This window comes from Arvicanthis niloticus, chromosome 1 (assembly GCF_011762505.2).
Source record: "Arvicanthis niloticus isolate mArvNil1 chromosome 1, mArvNil1.pat.X, whole genome shotgun sequence".
Lineage (NCBI taxonomy): Eukaryota > Metazoa > Chordata > Mammalia > Rodentia > Muridae > Arvicanthis > Arvicanthis niloticus.
In genome coordinates this window covers 101,828,696-101,846,066 of record NC_047658.1, presented here as the reverse complement: position 1 = coordinate 101,846,066, position 17,371 = coordinate 101,828,696, and the positions used below count along the sequence as shown (strand labels likewise).

At 43.7% G+C, this 17,371-nt stretch overlaps 1 protein-coding gene across 2 annotated transcripts in view; it reads right to left on the bottom strand.

The window, feature by feature from the left end:
- Dock1 (dedicator of cytokinesis 1) overlaps positions 1-17,371 on the bottom strand; it is a 503,223-nt gene that overhangs the window by 176,558 nt on the left and 309,294 nt on the right. For both annotated transcript variants that reach the window (XM_034495028.2, XM_034495020.2), the window contains exons 28-29: positions 10,425-10,526; positions 2,676-2,770 (exon numbers count right to left, since the gene is read on the bottom strand). In XM_034495028.2, coding sequence (XP_034350919.1) covers positions 2,676-2,770; positions 10,425-10,526 — 197 coding nt within the window. The remainder of the gene's footprint in view (positions 1-2,675; positions 2,771-10,424; positions 10,527-17,371) is intronic.

Sequence of the window (17,371 nt, the reverse complement as noted above, 5' to 3'; positions counted from 1 at the left end):
CCACATCTGGGTTCTTACAGCAGTGCTGAGGGCTGGGGATCAAGCCCAGTACTTAGTACATGTTGGGAAAGGATGCTCCCAGCTGAGCTACATCCCCAGCCTGGAAAGAGGCTCCATTGTCCATCTTACTGACTAGGCTTCTGCATATCAGTACTGTGCATTCCAGAATCTGCACCCGATGGGGGTATGGGAACAACTTTCACAGTTCCCTGTGCTCACATGTGATGTGAATCAAGAATGGGTAGCTCTTCCACTGGTCACCTTGCCTTGAACCTTGTCCCTCTGCAAAATGTTAACTGTGGCTTTGCTGTGATTTTTAAGGGCTAGAGTCTCCTCAAATAGAAGAGCTTTATATGAGCGCCCAGCTCAGCCACATGTTGGTAAGAAGACACACACTCTTGCCTGTCTACAGAAAGCGCCAAGAGAGGAAACACCAGCAAGTGGACTTGATGACTCAAGAGTTTTGTTACTAGACACTCTGGTACAATACCCTGTATAAGACAGATAATAGATTGGGAAGACTGGATGGACACACACACATACACACACACAAAGGAATGGCCTAGTAGTAGGAGAGATGAACTTGCAAGTGGGAGCACAGGGAGCAGGCAAAATGCAAAAGGAAAAGCTTCCTTTTATGTGAAAATGCAAAAGGAAAAGTCCTTTTATGTGAGCCACCACCAGAATTGCCTTAGGACTGCAGCCTCTGTGCAATGAATCAGACAGTAGGACAAATGTCATGCACTACACTTAGTGTCACTTATCCCCAGAAGTATCAATGGCACTAGTGGCTCACCAACAAGAGCAGGAAGGGAGTGACCCCCTCTCTCTCAGGTCATCTTCCTCAAAGCAAAAGCCTCGAGCACATCAAGTCAAAACTGAAAAGGTCTTCATGTTGAAGCTGACAATACAGTGGACACTTGATGACACCTAGGCACTGTAGCCCATCACACGGCTGGGCCAGCAGGGAGCAGCCAGTGAGCAGGAGGAGGCTGACACTGCTCAGTCAGTCCACAGCCCTGGGGACAACAGATCATAAGACACTTCCTTGCTGCACAAAAAGCAGCATGGTCCCAAAGAGTCTTGGTGTCTCTAGATTTGCAGTGCTGTGTGGATGGAGCCACAGGCCACCAGTGACTTATTTAGTTCTGGAGCAGCTGAAGCTTGCTCCAAGACAGGGTTGGAAACAGGGGGTGTTTGATGGAGTAACAACAAGAAGAAGTGATACAAGGATGACTTGAAAACTATAAACAACCTAGTGATCTTAAAAGCATCACAAAAATAAATGTGGGAGCATATTTTATGCTCTCCCCAACTGATTGGTGGACCCTGGAAGGGAGATTCAACTACAGGGAACCAGTCACATCTGAGCGTTATTAGAGGAGATACCACTCAGAGTATGTACAACCTGAGCACATGGCTGCCCTTCTGGGGAGAGCAGAAGTCAACTTCACCCTTGGGATCATGGCAAGGAGTCCACACCTGCTATCCCCACCCCGCACCAGTGTTCAGCGGCCTATTCTATTCTATTTCAGATACTGATATTGATTTGTTTGTTCTATTGGATGAGAAAGAGACCCACTAAAAGCACTGTATAGTGATCCAGAAGAATTTGGGATTTCCGATCACAAAAATAAATCCTAAGGGCAAAAAAGGAATAATACACTGTTGGGTTGGATCTCGGCTTCCACAGGAGGATGGGAATGTCAAGAGACAGGCAGAAGGCTAAGTGACATGGTAGGTGGAAGGATGGAAGCAGAGGCCAAGACCCTGTTTAAACCAGTTAGGGGTGACTGCAGCAGCCCCTACACTAATGACCAGGACTCCCCTTCTCATCCTGCCCCATAAAGAGAGAGCTTGGCCATGGTAGTGTGTGACTTTCAAATTACAGCATTCCCTCATGTGACCTGAGAGGTACAGCATTACCTCATTGGAACCTTGTCAGAGATCTGCTGGAAATGCAGCCATATGAGGATCACAAGGCCCCAACACTGTCTCTACTGTTATAAGTGGAGCAAAACCCAGGAAAGGTCCCTGCTGCCATAGATTTCTCCACATGTGGACGAAAAGGCAAAGCCAGCCAAGTAGGTGTGGTCTTCTTAAACCTGTTCTCCCAGTGATTGGAAGCTGGAGGCAGAAAGATCAGAAGTACAAGGCTAGACTCAACTACATTGTGAGTTTGAGGGCAGTCTGAAATACATGAAACTCTACAGAAAACAAACCAAAACCAAAGAAAAAGTCAAAGCCACAGGGAGCTGTAAGCTAACACTGCGTGGAAAAACACGAACCTATCAGAAGGGCTAAAGTACACCAAGGCCCCTTCCTCCCATTTACAGCCAAACTGACTTCTGCTCACCAACAGCCATAATCCATGACCATTGAATCCTTCTTGTCTCAGATTTTGTCAGTAGCAGCTGAGGGCACAGCCCTGGTTCTTCCCCTCCAGGAACATACAGCCTGACCTAGTGGCAGAGCCCCATGCTGGCATAAGGGCACTCTGGCCGGTGATCTACATGTCCATAGTTCCATATAACCATGGGCACCATAGAAGGCACAGAGTACCTCAGCAGACACCTGAGAACCTAGATACAGCACCTCTGCCACCAGATGCGATGAAGGCAGGATGTGGGATGCAGGATGCGGGGTGCAAGATGTGGGATGCAGGCTGAACTTACTTGTTCTGCATCGTGTTCATTATCACCCAGTCGAAGGGGTAGACGTTCTTCCCGATGAGGTTCTTAAACATGATGAATGTCTCCATCAGAAAATCCTGCAATGAGACAACACAGCAGTGAGGCAGCCCAACAGAAGCAGGGTGAACCCTCTCCCTGATGATGAGATTATAAAAGATCCCATTATTTTTAGCTGAAGGAAAACATTCTAGAAGCAAATGAAGATGTATTTCTCTGGTGCTGTGTACTGCTTCTGTCTGTTTACCTGGGCACCTCCTGCTTGAGATAGCTTTTTTAAGGATAGATGTTGAAATAGTCCCTGGGAATATCTGTCTGGCAGTTAAGAAAAGATCCCCAAGGGTTATAAATATACATTTGTGCCTCTTCTGCTTACAGAAAAACATGGATTTTACAAACCTATCAGGCAGGCTGTGGCATTCTCTGAGGTTTATCCTAAATCCATTTTTCACTATATCAAAACTCCCAGAGATTGGTATATTGTGATCCCTACCCTTTCTTTTTGTAATTTAAAGCTTGTCTTGACCCTCGGCACACATGCAGCATGCAGCTGACCACGTGAGTAAGGAGACTTTTTGCCCAACTGCTCCATAGTTAAGCCATTCAGGGATGCCGCTGGAATCTCATGGTCTTTGTGTGGTGCTCCCAGATCAACATAGGGCAGCAGCATTCAAGGAGTTGCCTGCTGTTTTATGCCAATTACACATGGCAAGGAAGCCTCTGGGAAAGGTAGCCTCTGGACACGGCAAGCTGGTAAGCTTGTACCAGCTCCCTCATTCTGGTTGGAATTAAGAGTAGTTCCTATTTGTGAGGGCAAGTTAGATTTGCTCTGTGCTGTTAACCTGAGCCCTGGCAAGGTCTTCCGGGAAGCCCCCATGTGTGCTTGGGACCCAGGATGAGAAGGAGAAAGGCAACAGGGAGTTGGCTTAGAAAAAGCTAGAGTTGGCCAAATGAGTGGACCTTTCTCATAGTGGAATCTATTGAATCATAATGAAGCATTGGCTAAGAAGGGCAAGGGGGACAACAGAATTTAAGCAGCCGAGAATGCAGTTCCCTAGTGGGAAATGCTCAGACAGCATTGTAGCAGGATATCCGCCCCCCCCCCCCCCGCGCCCCCTACATTTTACAATAAAGGTCAGTAATTTGGGAGGAGCTAATGTGGGAGGAGTGAAGAGAGGAAGAGGAGAAGGAAGAGGAGGAGGTAGGAGGAGAGAGCAGACATGTAGCAGCCATGGAGAACTACACATGGATCCAGAACAATCCTGGGTAATAATTTATATCTTAAGGTTAGATATTGGAAAACAGGTAAAATTGGTAATTGAGCATTTTTAAATATATAAAGCCTTTGGATAATAATTAAGCATTAGAGTCTCATGTCTACTGGGTACCGCATGGGTGGCGGGTATTGTCTGGGGTTCAGCCAAGTTTTGTAGAGACGGTGTGGTAGATTGGCAGAGCCATCTCCCATGGTAGAGTCTTGTGGGTGCCAGAGCCAGTGCTTCTGGCTGGCTTGAGCCATGGTCAGAACCGAGCAGCGGTAGGAGCATGCTGCCACTCTTGGCCTCAGGTCTTGTCTAGTCGGGAACACGGCAGTCTCATAAGAACAAGCCAGATTGGGCCATGCCGTTTTAAATATTAACCACAACACAGCATCACTTGCAAAGACGCAAGGTTAAACTTGAAGACAAGCTTCAGATGGTGGGCAAGGTTCACATTCTTTAGGGACCTATTCTAGGTTCATTCTGTCATTGAAGAAACACTGACCAAAAGGAATATAGGGGAGGAATGGTTTTGTCTAAATACAACTCAATTATTCTACTACTTAGCTTCCCACTTTGTCAAGAGTTTGGAACTTCTTTGGATGGCTAGATTGTATACTTTGTGAGCTGCATCTCAGCTTTCATGGAATTGTTGGGTTTCCTGCCCATCCCTCTCATAAGCCTAATAATTGAGAGGCAGGGTAATAGTTTACAGGCTTAGTAGAGAAGCCATCTTTTCCCAGTGTCTGCCTTCCCTTGCCTTCCCTCGCCTTCCCTCGCCTTCCCTCGCCTTCCCTTCCCTTCCCTTTCTATAATTATCAGGCCAGCACTTTGTTAGTATTGCTCAGTTGATACATGATAGAGCTTGGCTAATGAAACAGAATGCAGTCTGCAGTGAGAGCTGACCTCTTGTGAGGCTTACTTGTAGGGCTCAGTAACTCAGTAGTCAGGGTGGTCCAGTAGAGCTGATGAGGTTTACAAAGAAGAACTCCATCAAAGCTTTGGGTTCAGGAGTATTGAAAGAGAGCTTCATCATTCACCCTACATCCAATCCTTTAGCAATTTGCATTAGAATATTCAAAGGGTGTCCAATATAGTAAGTGGTCGGCTCTAACAAAAGCTGCAGGTGTGTTCTGGAGGCAAACAACAGCTTCTATCTCTAACCCCGCTAACTTGATGAAAAAGTCACCTTCAGCTGTAGGACCCACATGATAAGGACAAATACTGCTCTCACAGAGGATCCAAATTCAGTTCCCGGCATTTATGTTGGCCAGCTCACAACTCTTGCTCCAGAAGATTCAATGCCCTCTCATGGCCTCTATGGACCATTCTGACATGTGCTAACACAGACAGACAGACAGACAGACAGACAGACAGACAGACAGACAGACAGACAACACACACACACACACACACACACACACACACACACACACACCCCAAAGTCACAGATGGAAGAAAGACAGCAAGGCAAATAGAAGAGAATAGAGATACACCAAAGCTCAGTGTGGTGGTCCATGACTGCAATCCCAGCACCCAGCAGACTGAGACAGGAGAATCACAGTAAGTTTAAGGCTAACCTAGACTACAAACAAACTGTAAAGAGCAATCTGAACAGGACTCTGCCTGAGTCTGGAGGTGGTACAAATAAAGAGTATACCGAGTTCGTTAAAATTGACAGCTGTTTGTGACTCCATAATGGATAGGCTTAGAAAAAAATTTACCCAAAACATAATGGCTCTGAAAACAATTAGGCAACAAAGGATGGAGAGTTGCTAGCACAGCCCAAGAGTTCCTAGCTGGTGTATTCCTCAATGGCCCTTAAGTGCCTCCCACAGGAAACTTCTGCCCAGCATCGGATCAGAAACCCCTCCTTTCACCTGCAACCCTTTCTCTCTACCACTGACCACTCTGCCAGAGAGGCTGCCTCACCACTGACTTAGCCTCATCTTTTTTTTTTCTCCCAGAGCTCAGATGATAAGGGTTTCCTGAAAAGACTAACTATGAGGCATGTGAGTTTGTTCTGCTTTCTATGACCTTCCACAATGCTGATAAAAAGTCACTGGGAAAGAAATCTACACCCCTGATAGTCCAGTGTTGCTTTCCTGAGGTTGCATTGCCAAGGGAGTGGTCCAGAAACAGAGCAGGACGGGTGTGTGGAGCCTGTCTTCTCTTTCCACCTAGGATGCATGCTCCATGGAACCTGGGCAATACTTGTGCTGACGGTGTCCCATGAAGGGACACGTTGGAGACCTTGAGAGTCTCCGCTGCAGCATGTGTCTGAAGCAGGCACATCCATGCTGCTGGCATCTCTGCTTCCCATATACCCACTAGCATTCTTCCTTACCACTTTCTAAATGCAATATACCAGCCTGGTACACTCCACAACAGGCTGATGGTCAAATGGAACAGACAAGGTAAGGTGTTGTGAAGGGGGGGGGGGCGCTAATTCTATCTACAGAGACCCTGACAGGTGTTAGAAAGAGGCTCCTGCAAGGTAATTACCAAAACAGCAAGAAGATGGGAAAGAATTACAGCAAGAGGACCTGGGATATATGGACTTGCTTGACAGCAGATCAGGCCTGGAGGACTCCACAAGAACTACCCAAGAACCAGGTACAGCATGTGAGGAGTTTGGCAGTACTGAGTCAGTGTGCATCATTCTCTCTCCCAGCCTTTAACCACCCTCCCCTCAGCACTGCCTCCACCTGCCCTGTCCCTGCACATCTTGCTCTTCATCCAATACACATTCGCTATGGTGTAATGGCACAAAGGTCCCAGGAACCTTGGGTCCTGAGTGTCATTATTCTTGCTATCTACACAATGAGTCTCATACATGAATTTATCTTAAGGAGGTGTCAGGGTGGGGCTGGTCTCCAGACAGACTAGAAGAGAAAGGCTAGACCTTCCAACCATACATACTCCAATGGGGGGTGGGAGGGAGTAGGGCAGGAGATTATGCCAAAAGAACTCACAGACAAGACTGGAGGGGACTGGGCTACCGATAGTCTTCTGGGGAGGATGCAGATGACCTGAAGGCCCATCCCTGCCCACTCTGTCCTTTGCAGCTCTTCCCATTGGTTTTCCTAGAGTTATATCCTTTATAATAAACAGGACAGAATATGCAAGCATCTCCTAGAGAGCTGTGAGCTAAATAGGCAAATTATGGACCTCAAGGTAAGGGTTAAAGGAACTCTTATTAATAGCTGCTTAGTCAAAAGTATGGATCTGGGTGAGCCCTGTCATCTATGGAATCCATGACTACATCCAGGTTTACAGTACAGGGATGGAGCTGAACTGCAGGACATCCAGCTGGTGTCAAAGAACTGGATGCTGAGGGTTTCAGTGTCACAAAAACTATAGCCTCTTCCAGAGCCACCCAGTGGAGGTCTGTGACACATGGTTAGAACAGAGGTTACTCCCAGAGGCTCTAGGAACGCTTCCTGCATCTACTCCTGAAACTGAGACATAAACCCAGGGCAGCACCCAGTACGGTGCAGAAGCAAGAGAAGTTCTCTTCAGCTGTCCATCTTGAGGAAGAGGCTCGCCTATCCCAAGAGAGATACTTGAGTGTCACCGGTCTGGTCTTCCCTTTCCTATATCAGTCTTTCCCTCTGCTTGAGATTCTCTGGCTACCCTAGGGACAAAGGACCATTTGGAAGGTGACAGCAGTAGCCCTGTATGGTTATTGGAGTAACGACTGAATCTATGTGAAACTGATTTACCCAGTGGCAGCATTTGGGGGAGGTGTCAGTGGGGGGTGGGGTGCGGTTGGGTGGGGTGGGGCTGAATCTGAGAACACAGAGCTATGCTTGTTAGAAGCAAGCAAAACTTGGGAAAACGGTTTTAGGCCATTTTCATATTGGAATGCTAATTAACTTCCAATTATTTCCCAGGAAATGATCTTTTCATTTTTGTGGTAATTGGGAGAGCAGAAAAAATAAAATACTCTCCGCATACAGCGAGTGGGTAGGAACATATTTTCATGAAGGTTTTGATGAACTAACAACAATAAAAAATCTTGCCGTGGGAATTTGAGACATACAAATAACAAATGCCATTTTATAATAGAAATCAAATTGTATGCAAATAATTGATTTTCTGGATGCTTGTTTCTAAGAGGAATAAAAAAAGAAAAAAAAATCCCTTGGGAAATTCAGCCCACAACAAGGATCCTATTACTTGATCCTCTATTCTGAGGAAGGAGAGGGTATATGCCCAAGCCAACAAGGCACTGTTACCCTGTGGTGCTTTGAGTGAGAAACCCCATCATCTTAGGCATTTGAGCTTCTGATCTCTAGCTGGTAGCACTGTTTGAGGAGGTTTAGGTGGTGTAGCCTTGCTGGAGGAAGTATGTCACTAGGGATGACTCTGCCCCACTTCCAGTTTGTTCTGTTTCAGGCTTGCTGTTAAAGATGTGACTTTTGGCTCCCTGTTCCTGTTGCCATACCTACCGGTGGCTGCCACGCCGCTCCACACCAGGACGAACTCCTAGCCCTCTAAAACTAAAAGCCAGAATAAAGTCTCCCTCCTTAAGTTGACTTCGTTCATGTTGTTTTATAACAGCGACAGAAAAGTAACACCGACTCACCCTTGGAAGCCATGTTTCATCCCACGCTGTAGCTAAATTCATATTAGACATTTGTTAATGCCTTATGTACTTTTTGAGCACATGCATGTTCTGATAATGTACCAATTGTTATGGTGGTACTCATTTCTCAGTATAAGTAGCGACTCTCATTATGGAAACTTTATCATTCATCCAAGAATATCATCTGTGACGTCACACAACATCACACTATTACTTTCACTGACTAAAGCAGGCCACAGAGGCACATTGAGGATTTTTTTTTCTTTTTCTTTTTTGGTTTTTGGAGACAGGGTTTCTCTGTATAGCCCTGGCTGTCCTGGAACTCACTCTGTAGACCAGGCTGGCCTCGAACTCAGAAATCTGCCTGCCTCTGCCTCCCAAGTGCTGGGATTAAAGGCGTGCGCCACCACCGCCAGGCCCACTTTGAAGATTTAATGATAATATTAAATATTATGAATATTCAATGAGATTTCACTATGCTATGGTTTCAAACTAATCTTAGGACATTGTGTGATATTTATTTACTTGAATATGTCCCTACTGTAAACTTCTTCTTGATACTCAAAGAAAACCCAAACACATGGTCACATAAAATTATGAACATTTTTATACCCTGCTATGGGTATTTTTATAAACTGCTATGATTTTGAGGTATAGATTTATTTTGTTCTTAGAAATTATCTGTCTATATTTGTCCACAATTTATCTATTAACATACATTCTTATCTATAATTATATCTATCAATCAATCTAGCTAGCTATCACTATGTCCATTGCCTATCTATTATCATCAATTTATCTATCAATCTATGGTTTATCATATATCAAGTAATCATCTATCATTTACCAATCTATCTATCTTCTATCAATCTATCATTTATTTACCTATAGGGAATTTTGTTATAATTTTGAGGTATAAATTCATCTTCCTCCTAAGGATTTGCTTATTAATCATTAACATATGGATATATATGTATATATATATATCCATATGTTAATACATATGTATTAACATATATACACATATATATACACATATACACATATACACATATACATATATGAGCTGTCAGTGTAATTATCTATTGTCTGTTTATCTATTGCCTATCCACCCTCCTACTATGGCCACACAAGAAAACCTGGTCTTTGATGTAACACTCTGAAAAAAGAAACATAAAAATCTTGTTGCTTCCCTCCTTTAGTAAGGTTGAGGCCAAGTGCAATAGTCCTTGCTCTGGAAATACTATGCAAGCTCGCTTTGCCACACAGGAACCTATGAGCATTCAACAGGAGCAGTGGGTCCTTAAAAGTGGAATCCAAGAATTCGCATTAGCTTCTCACTGGAAAGCCTGCCAGCAGGTTTGGTGCAGCTTTGCAAAGGATATTCGCCATATGGCAGCGTAATTTCAGGCCATCAGGGAGGGAGCGCCTAAGCAATAAATTTCCCTATTACACTCTCCCAATTAAGTTGCATCATAGTTTGTGTGAGGAGGACTAAGGAGTTATTAGGAGAAATGCTGATGAGGGCCTATGATTAGCACTAATTAATAGCAGAAGATAGCTTAAGGTCCAGGAGGGTGGCTCACAAGCTACTGTTATAGAAAGTCAACCAAGAAATGACAGGAGCTAATGACGATGGGGGACATAATTGTTAGTGACCCAGTAGCAAAGGCAAGGCTGCTGTGACCAGAACAGATGGGATTTCTCCAGGCTCAGACCCAAGTTGTTCTCTAGGTCAGTGCTAGTCAAAAGCATCCACACAGAGCCTTGAGTAGCGTCTGATATCAGAGAATTTCCTATGCAGAATTCTATTTTAAATGGGACTACAGATGTCACCATCTACTTCCACTGTTGGCCTTGTGACAGGATGGAAAAGACACTCACCACGACATCTGTCCTCATTTTCCCGAAGGTCTTGATCAGGTGTGCATAATGGTAGTCTTCCATCTGCCGTAAAATAGCTGTCATGCAAGCCACGAAGTTCCCCTGTAGGTGGATTGGAAGGTAGAATTAGATAGGGAAAGAACTGACACTAACTACAGAGCTGGCTCTTCAACCATCAGGGAAAGGCATGGTACCTGGGCAGAAGTTCCAATTCTACTACATGGTGCCCAAGGCCAACCAGAGAGAGCCTGGGTCACTTCTGACCTCAGAAGTTGTTTGTTTATTTGTTTTAAGGGACACAGTAGATTGTTTTCTTCTCTAACTATAGTAAATGATTAAATGCAACTTGACAAAAGGTGTTCTAGAATTAAAAAAAAAAAAAAAACCCAAGCTTTAAATGGTTTTTTCCTTAATTAAGTTCACAAAAATTAAAGACAAGAATGAAATACCAATCGCGTATACAGCATTCTTGGAATTCAGTTGTCCTTATTATCAGGCAGATGTGTGCACTCTTCTTGGGACGTGGCAAAGACAGAGGCATTTTATTTCTCAAAATCTGCCCATGTCTTCCTTGGCCAATTCAGAGGCAATCACTACAGACCAATCCCTCTGTGAGTTTTGCTCTCGGGAAGAGCCAGAGGAGAAAGACAGTCTCAGTGAAACGTCCAGTGGGAGGAATGGGAATTCTTTATACCGTACGGAACTGGATAGAAAGGAAACAGAGGATGAAAACCAACCAACAAACAAAACCAGATGATGGAGAGGGTAAACAAAGCAGTTGGCCAAGGAGTGGGGACAGTGTGCAGGGCTGGGCAGTCTTGTTGCTATAAATACAATTTCTTACTGGCAGGCTGGGGAGCTAACATCACAGAGCCTTTCTTGCTTTTAAATATGTACCTGTAAGTTAATGACATCTGGAGTCACACAGGACCTATGCTAACTTCCATTACATTGTATGAGTCTAACAGGATAATAAGAGGGATACAGTTTGAGACACATCCCTATTTTCTTCTTTGGTAAATGAGCTCCCAAATTGCATTCTTTTTCAGTAATTCCACTTTTTCCAACAATATATTTGAATGCCTAAATGTCTTTTATATTAATTTGGAACATGCACTCCTCAGTGAATGTTAGAGTCCAATATATTTTCTATCTGTAGTATATACACAGGCTTCCAAATGAGTCCTCGAAGGACACATTTTGCAAATTGAACAAATACAATAATGATGATATGGTATCTTCCATTTGCCCAGAAATGTAAATTATTTGTGAATAATGGTAATTGTTGAGATTTAGATTCCAAGTTGGTGGTGTTCTGGGGAAAGAGTAAAATAATACTTGTTTTGCATGGGAAGGATATTTATTTATGAATGGGAACTTTTAAAAGACATAACTTTTTGGCAACTCAGTGGGCTCAAGGGAAGATACCTCTGTAATTCATCTTCTCCTCAGAAGATGCCATGCCTTGCCAGGCTACTGACTAGCCAAGCTCTGAAGCCAGGCTCTCATTCATTCACTGGTCAACTTGTTGATTGTTCCATTTCTCAGGCAGTTAATGTGAGATTCAGAAACTGGACCCTCAAAGGAGTGGGTGGTAAAGCCAGGTGTGAAGCCAGCACTCCAGGGCTGGAATGCATGTACTTGGTTGCTGAACCTGTTTTCTAGTCCATGAGAAGAGAGGCTTTCTAGAAAAAGCCTCCATGCAGATGCACCTAGCACATGCTTAGATGAATGGAGCAGGTCAAAACAGTTCAGCAATGGAGTCATTGAATCAGTGATTTAGATTCAGCAGTGTGATATAAACATGACCCCCCACCCCCATGAAAGATCAAGCTGCCAGAAGAAAGAAAAGAAAGACCGCTGTGGGGGTTTGGGAAGACCCAAGACTCCGTTCAAAGTCACATCCATAAGAAGAGCCAGAATACCAGGTTCAGGCCAGAGGGAGGAGGAGGTGATACAGACTCAATCATCAAAGAACTGATTGTCAAATAATGCTGAAAGTCCACACTACGCAAAGAAAATGGTTGGGAGAGAGACCGACACCCAAGAATACAGTAGTATCCTCAAAGTGAGTCCCAGAAAGACGTAAAGAGCCAGCCTGGAGTCTTCTATCTGAATGAGAACATCTTCAGGAATGCAGCCAAACAGACCCTTATTTAATGACACTGGGGACTAATTAAAGCAGACTATGCAGGGGCAGAGAGAGGGCCACCACCATGGGTTAGCAGAGTGTTGTCTGGCAGCCTGCATACCCCCTTTACTTAACCTAAGGAAATGGGCCAAAAGCAATTTGTACCACTCAGCCACCCTTCTCTTAAAGGAAGCAAGTTCCACTAGCTCAGCACTATTGTAAGTCGGATGGGGCTCCACTAGCTGAGGGAAAACCTGCGTGCTACAATTCACAGACAAATCCCCTCTTCCATCCATGCCCTTGAAGAAATGGAGCCCTACCCTTAGGATACTAATATATCCACTGGGCAAGTACTGCTCACATCAGGGAGCTCCAGATCCCACCTGGACCCAGTGTAACCCAGGGTACGTATTTGTCTGCAAGAATGGATGAACTGGTTTTCGTGAAAATGATATTTGAAATAAGCTGTCTTCTAGGAACAAAACTAGAAAGAACTGTGAGGAGGGGAAAAAGACTTCTAATTCTACAGACTCAAGAAAATCACACCACTTTTTGGTTTAATTATTTTAAATGCATTTTAGGAGTCATCTGAGGCTTTTATTTTAACACAGTGGGTAGGTTGGTGGTAAGCCATTGTACAGAGCTGGTCCTTGGAACTTGGGTTTGGGGAATGGGTTTCAGCTCTAGCCACAGGCTAAAAATAATTAAGGAAATAAAAAGAAGAGATATGTCTATGATTTCAAAGCAATGCAGAGTAAGGGCAGAGAAGTCAACTGTACTTAAAAACCAGGACATCAACTGCCTCATAAACAAAAAACATTAAAAAAAAAGTGAACCTCATTAGTAATCAAGAAGAAAATGATACAGCATTATTTGCTGCCAGAACAGCAAGGCAGGATTTAAGTGCCAAGCTGTGAAGGCACAGAGGACGAGGGCTCTTACACACGGCCCGTGCGAGCGTAAATTGCTATAACCTTTTTAAAAAGCAATTTGGTGAGAGGTTTGAAAAGTCTTGGAAAGAAAATACTCATCTTCTCAGTAATTCTCCTGCTAACAACCCACCTGAAAAGGTAATTCAGGAGAGGAAATTTTATGTCCAAGAGTGTCCATTGCATTTTTGAAAAATATCTAAGCATTCAAAGCAAGAAATTGGGTAAGTCACATATTCTGTAGGGTTGAAAGATAAATGCAGAATGCCACTTCCATTTGAATCTCAGGTAAGCAACAGGAGAAACTCTCCAAGCACTGCCTTGGAAATATTACACGGGTCTTACAGAGACAAAGAAGAACAGTGTTTACCTACAGTCCATATGGACTGTCTTGTTGGTGTCTGTTAATTCAAGCAGTTGTATCTCTCAGTGTTAGGCTGTACTATTGCACAATCCCTGGATATCAACCACAGAACAATGAAGTGCTTTAGAAACATAAGAAAAAGAGTTGAGGAACGAAAATACAGCTATTTTATATGCACAAATTAACAATAAAAGGAATCCATAGGACAAGATGAAAGAAAAAAGAAAGAAAGAGAGGGAGGAAGGAAGGGAGGGAGAGAGAGAAAGAAAGGCCCAGAAGAAAGATTCCAGGCTATCATCTGGAAGAAAGGGTGAGCACATGTTATTTTTATAAGCAGCATGTAACAGGACTATCAAAGGTGGTTTTGAAAGACAGAGATACAGAGATGTCACCTGTGGGGAAGGAAAGATGCCATCTGTGAGGAGGAGCAACCTCTCTCTGCCTGATTCCTTTATTTCCTAGCTTATCTTCTTATCTATCAAGGATTTATTGTCTGGGAAGACAGAGCAGCCCTGACCCTGTGATCACATCCTGACCCTGTGATTACCCACCCCACATATACCTTAGAACAACTTGAACAGGCTTCAGTGACCAGTTTTAAATCCCTTTGTGACCTCAGTGCATTAGCAAGGTGGATGGTGCATGGAGGGGTGGGGTAGACAGGCAGGATGGAGAAGTGGATGCCTGAGGCCAGGAGGCAGGAGAACCATGGGCCAGGTGAGCCTGAAAGCAGGTCAAAACCAAAGACAGGGGAACTAAAGATGGGTAGGAGGGAAGACAGGCAGAACCAAGAACTGGTAGACAGGAGCCTGGTAGAGGATCCAGGGATAGTTTGCACCAGGTAAATTCAATGCAAGATGCTGCCGCAAGGTAGAACAGCATGGGGGTGTGGGGTCGTGTAGGGGTGGCTGTAGAGACTAGGTACTGCAGAAACAAAACCAGTCTTCCAAAGTGGCTCTGTCAGCTTCGTCCATGTAAAGATTAAGGATTGGGGATAAGTACATGGATTAGGAAAAAAAAAAAAAAAACAACAACTAAATTCCTCCCTGGTTTGGGGGAGCTGTGAAGTGAAAGACAAATGGTTTCAGCCATGTGACTGATGAACTTAGCTTGCTGAGTCTGTCGGCTGAGTGTGAGCTGACTCATCTGCCCTAAAGCTCGCACTTCACACATGCAGAGTGTCTTCTGTCTGGGATGTGTGGCACAGGCAGAAATGCGAACACTTGTCTGAGTTCCAAAAGCTCCATGAGGTGTTTGAGTAGCTCCAGCTCTCGGAAGCTCCTGGAAAGCAGCAAACGCACACCCAGACCATGTGACAGGTGCCATGCCCTCTATTGAGAAGTCAAAGGCAGCTCAGAATAAGTCCATATGGGGAAGGTCTGGGTACTGACACACTAAGGAAGTATGGCACACAAAGGCTTTCTGGTTTTGAGATGAAAAGCCAGGGGTGACATGCGTTTGTGTTCTGGTTTCCACCAAGAAATTACAAAATGAGAGATGAGAAAGTTAAGAATACAAAGAAAATCTCAAGATGTTACAAACTTGTCAAAGCCTCCCTAGAGTCTTCACGGAGATGAGGCTTGACAAAACACACATGGGGGAATCACACAGAAAACATTCAAAGCCTGGGCCTGTCTCTGGTTCCTCTCACCATGCTGACAATAAGGAGCATGTCCCAGAAGCAGAGTCCATCCAGGTATGATAGCACATGCCTTTAATTCCAGCACTTGAGAAGCAAAGACAGGCTAGCTCCCTAAGTTCCAGGTTGGAATGGTTCACAGAGTGAGTTCCAGGACAGCCAGGGCTATGTAAAACATGACCATGTCTCAGAAAATATCAACAACTCAGAGTTATGGGCACCAAGAGAGTGCAGTGCGACGAAGGGCAAGAGAATCTGGAAGCTGGAAAGTGAATGAGCAGTGATGGCCAGCAGACATGGAGGCAGGAAGAGAGTGAAGATCTAGCAACCAGCCCACTGACTTCTCCAAATCCCAGGTAAATGGTACCAGGGGTACCAAGGAACTCAGAAACTAAGGCATGAGATAGAAGACAGCATAAAAGGAAATCTTGTCAGGAGGAGAAGGGAGGGGGCGGTCCATAGGGGGAAGGAAAAGAAGGAAGTACACATATGCACAGGCATACATGTGAGTACTTGTGTGCGCACGCGCACACAAACAAGCATGGAAAGGAGAGGGATAAATTCAATAACAAGATGTCTTTATTCAACATATGCTTAATTTTCACTCATTTAATTTCCAAAATATCATAATTTCCTTATTTTATGAGGAACCAAAGGGAAGACTATAAAAAGGCACAAAATAAAACTGAACGCAGCACAGCTGATAAACTACATTAATGCCATCTATTAGGGATTTTAAACTACTAGCAACAAAATTAAATATTAAATTTAAATAGTGTGCTTGGTTGAATTCATAAAGTATTAGTATCTCATTTCATTCTAGACACACCGAGAAAGAAAATCTAATTTTAAAAACAAAATCAATTTCAATTTTACAGAGGCCATAATTATGGAAAGATGTTTAAAGGACATATGCCAAAGGGGAATATTTGGATATAAACTTACCTATAATAATTATTTGCTACTTATTGAATGTAATAATTTAAACCCCTGTTCACATTTGTTATAGATAATAAAGGATTAAAAAGTACAAAAGTTATTACGGAGTGTGATGGTTTGAGTGAAAAATGTCCCTCACAGGCGCATGTATTTGAACACTTAGTTCCAGCAGATGGTGCCACTTGGGACAGTTATGGAATCTGTAGGAGGTGGAGCCTCACTGGAGGAAGTATGTAACTAGGGGTGGCATTTGAGTTTATGACCTCACCCCACTTCCAGTTTATCTGCTCTGCTTCCTTTGTGTAGAGCGATATGATCTCTCCTGGGTTCTCCCTCTGGCACTTTAAGCCCAAACAGCCTCTTTCTTCCATAATTTGCTTTTGTTCATGGTGTTTTATCACAGCAATAAAAAGCAAGTGATGCACAGTGCAATGAAGATTATATACTATGTATGCCACTTCTTAATAAAGTTCATTTGATGTCAACACTAGAAAGATAGTAAAGCAGAGATTTTATATCTTATTTTTATCAACTCAATAAATCAGGCAATATTAGAGCCTTAGAGAGCTCAGGATTTCCCAAGTCTTGTGACATGATAGACAGAATCAGTGAACAGGAAGTAACAGGAATGAGGAACAGAGCCTCCATCAACCCCACTAGCAAATAGGGGACTCAATGACCACACATTTCTATAACTGATTTCTGTTCATAAAGGGCCCAGTTGCCATCATGGGTACACATTAAATTAGAAACAGGCAAAGCAGATACATAGATCATAAAAATACATTGTCTTTAGTTTTACCCACAGTGGATGAATAATACAGGAAGAGAAGGATATCACACACTAAGTTAAAAAAAATTAATGAGGGCCAGCTAGATGGATCAGAAGGCAAAGAAACATGCTGTAAAGCTTGATGACCTGAGTGTGACCCATAGGACTCACAT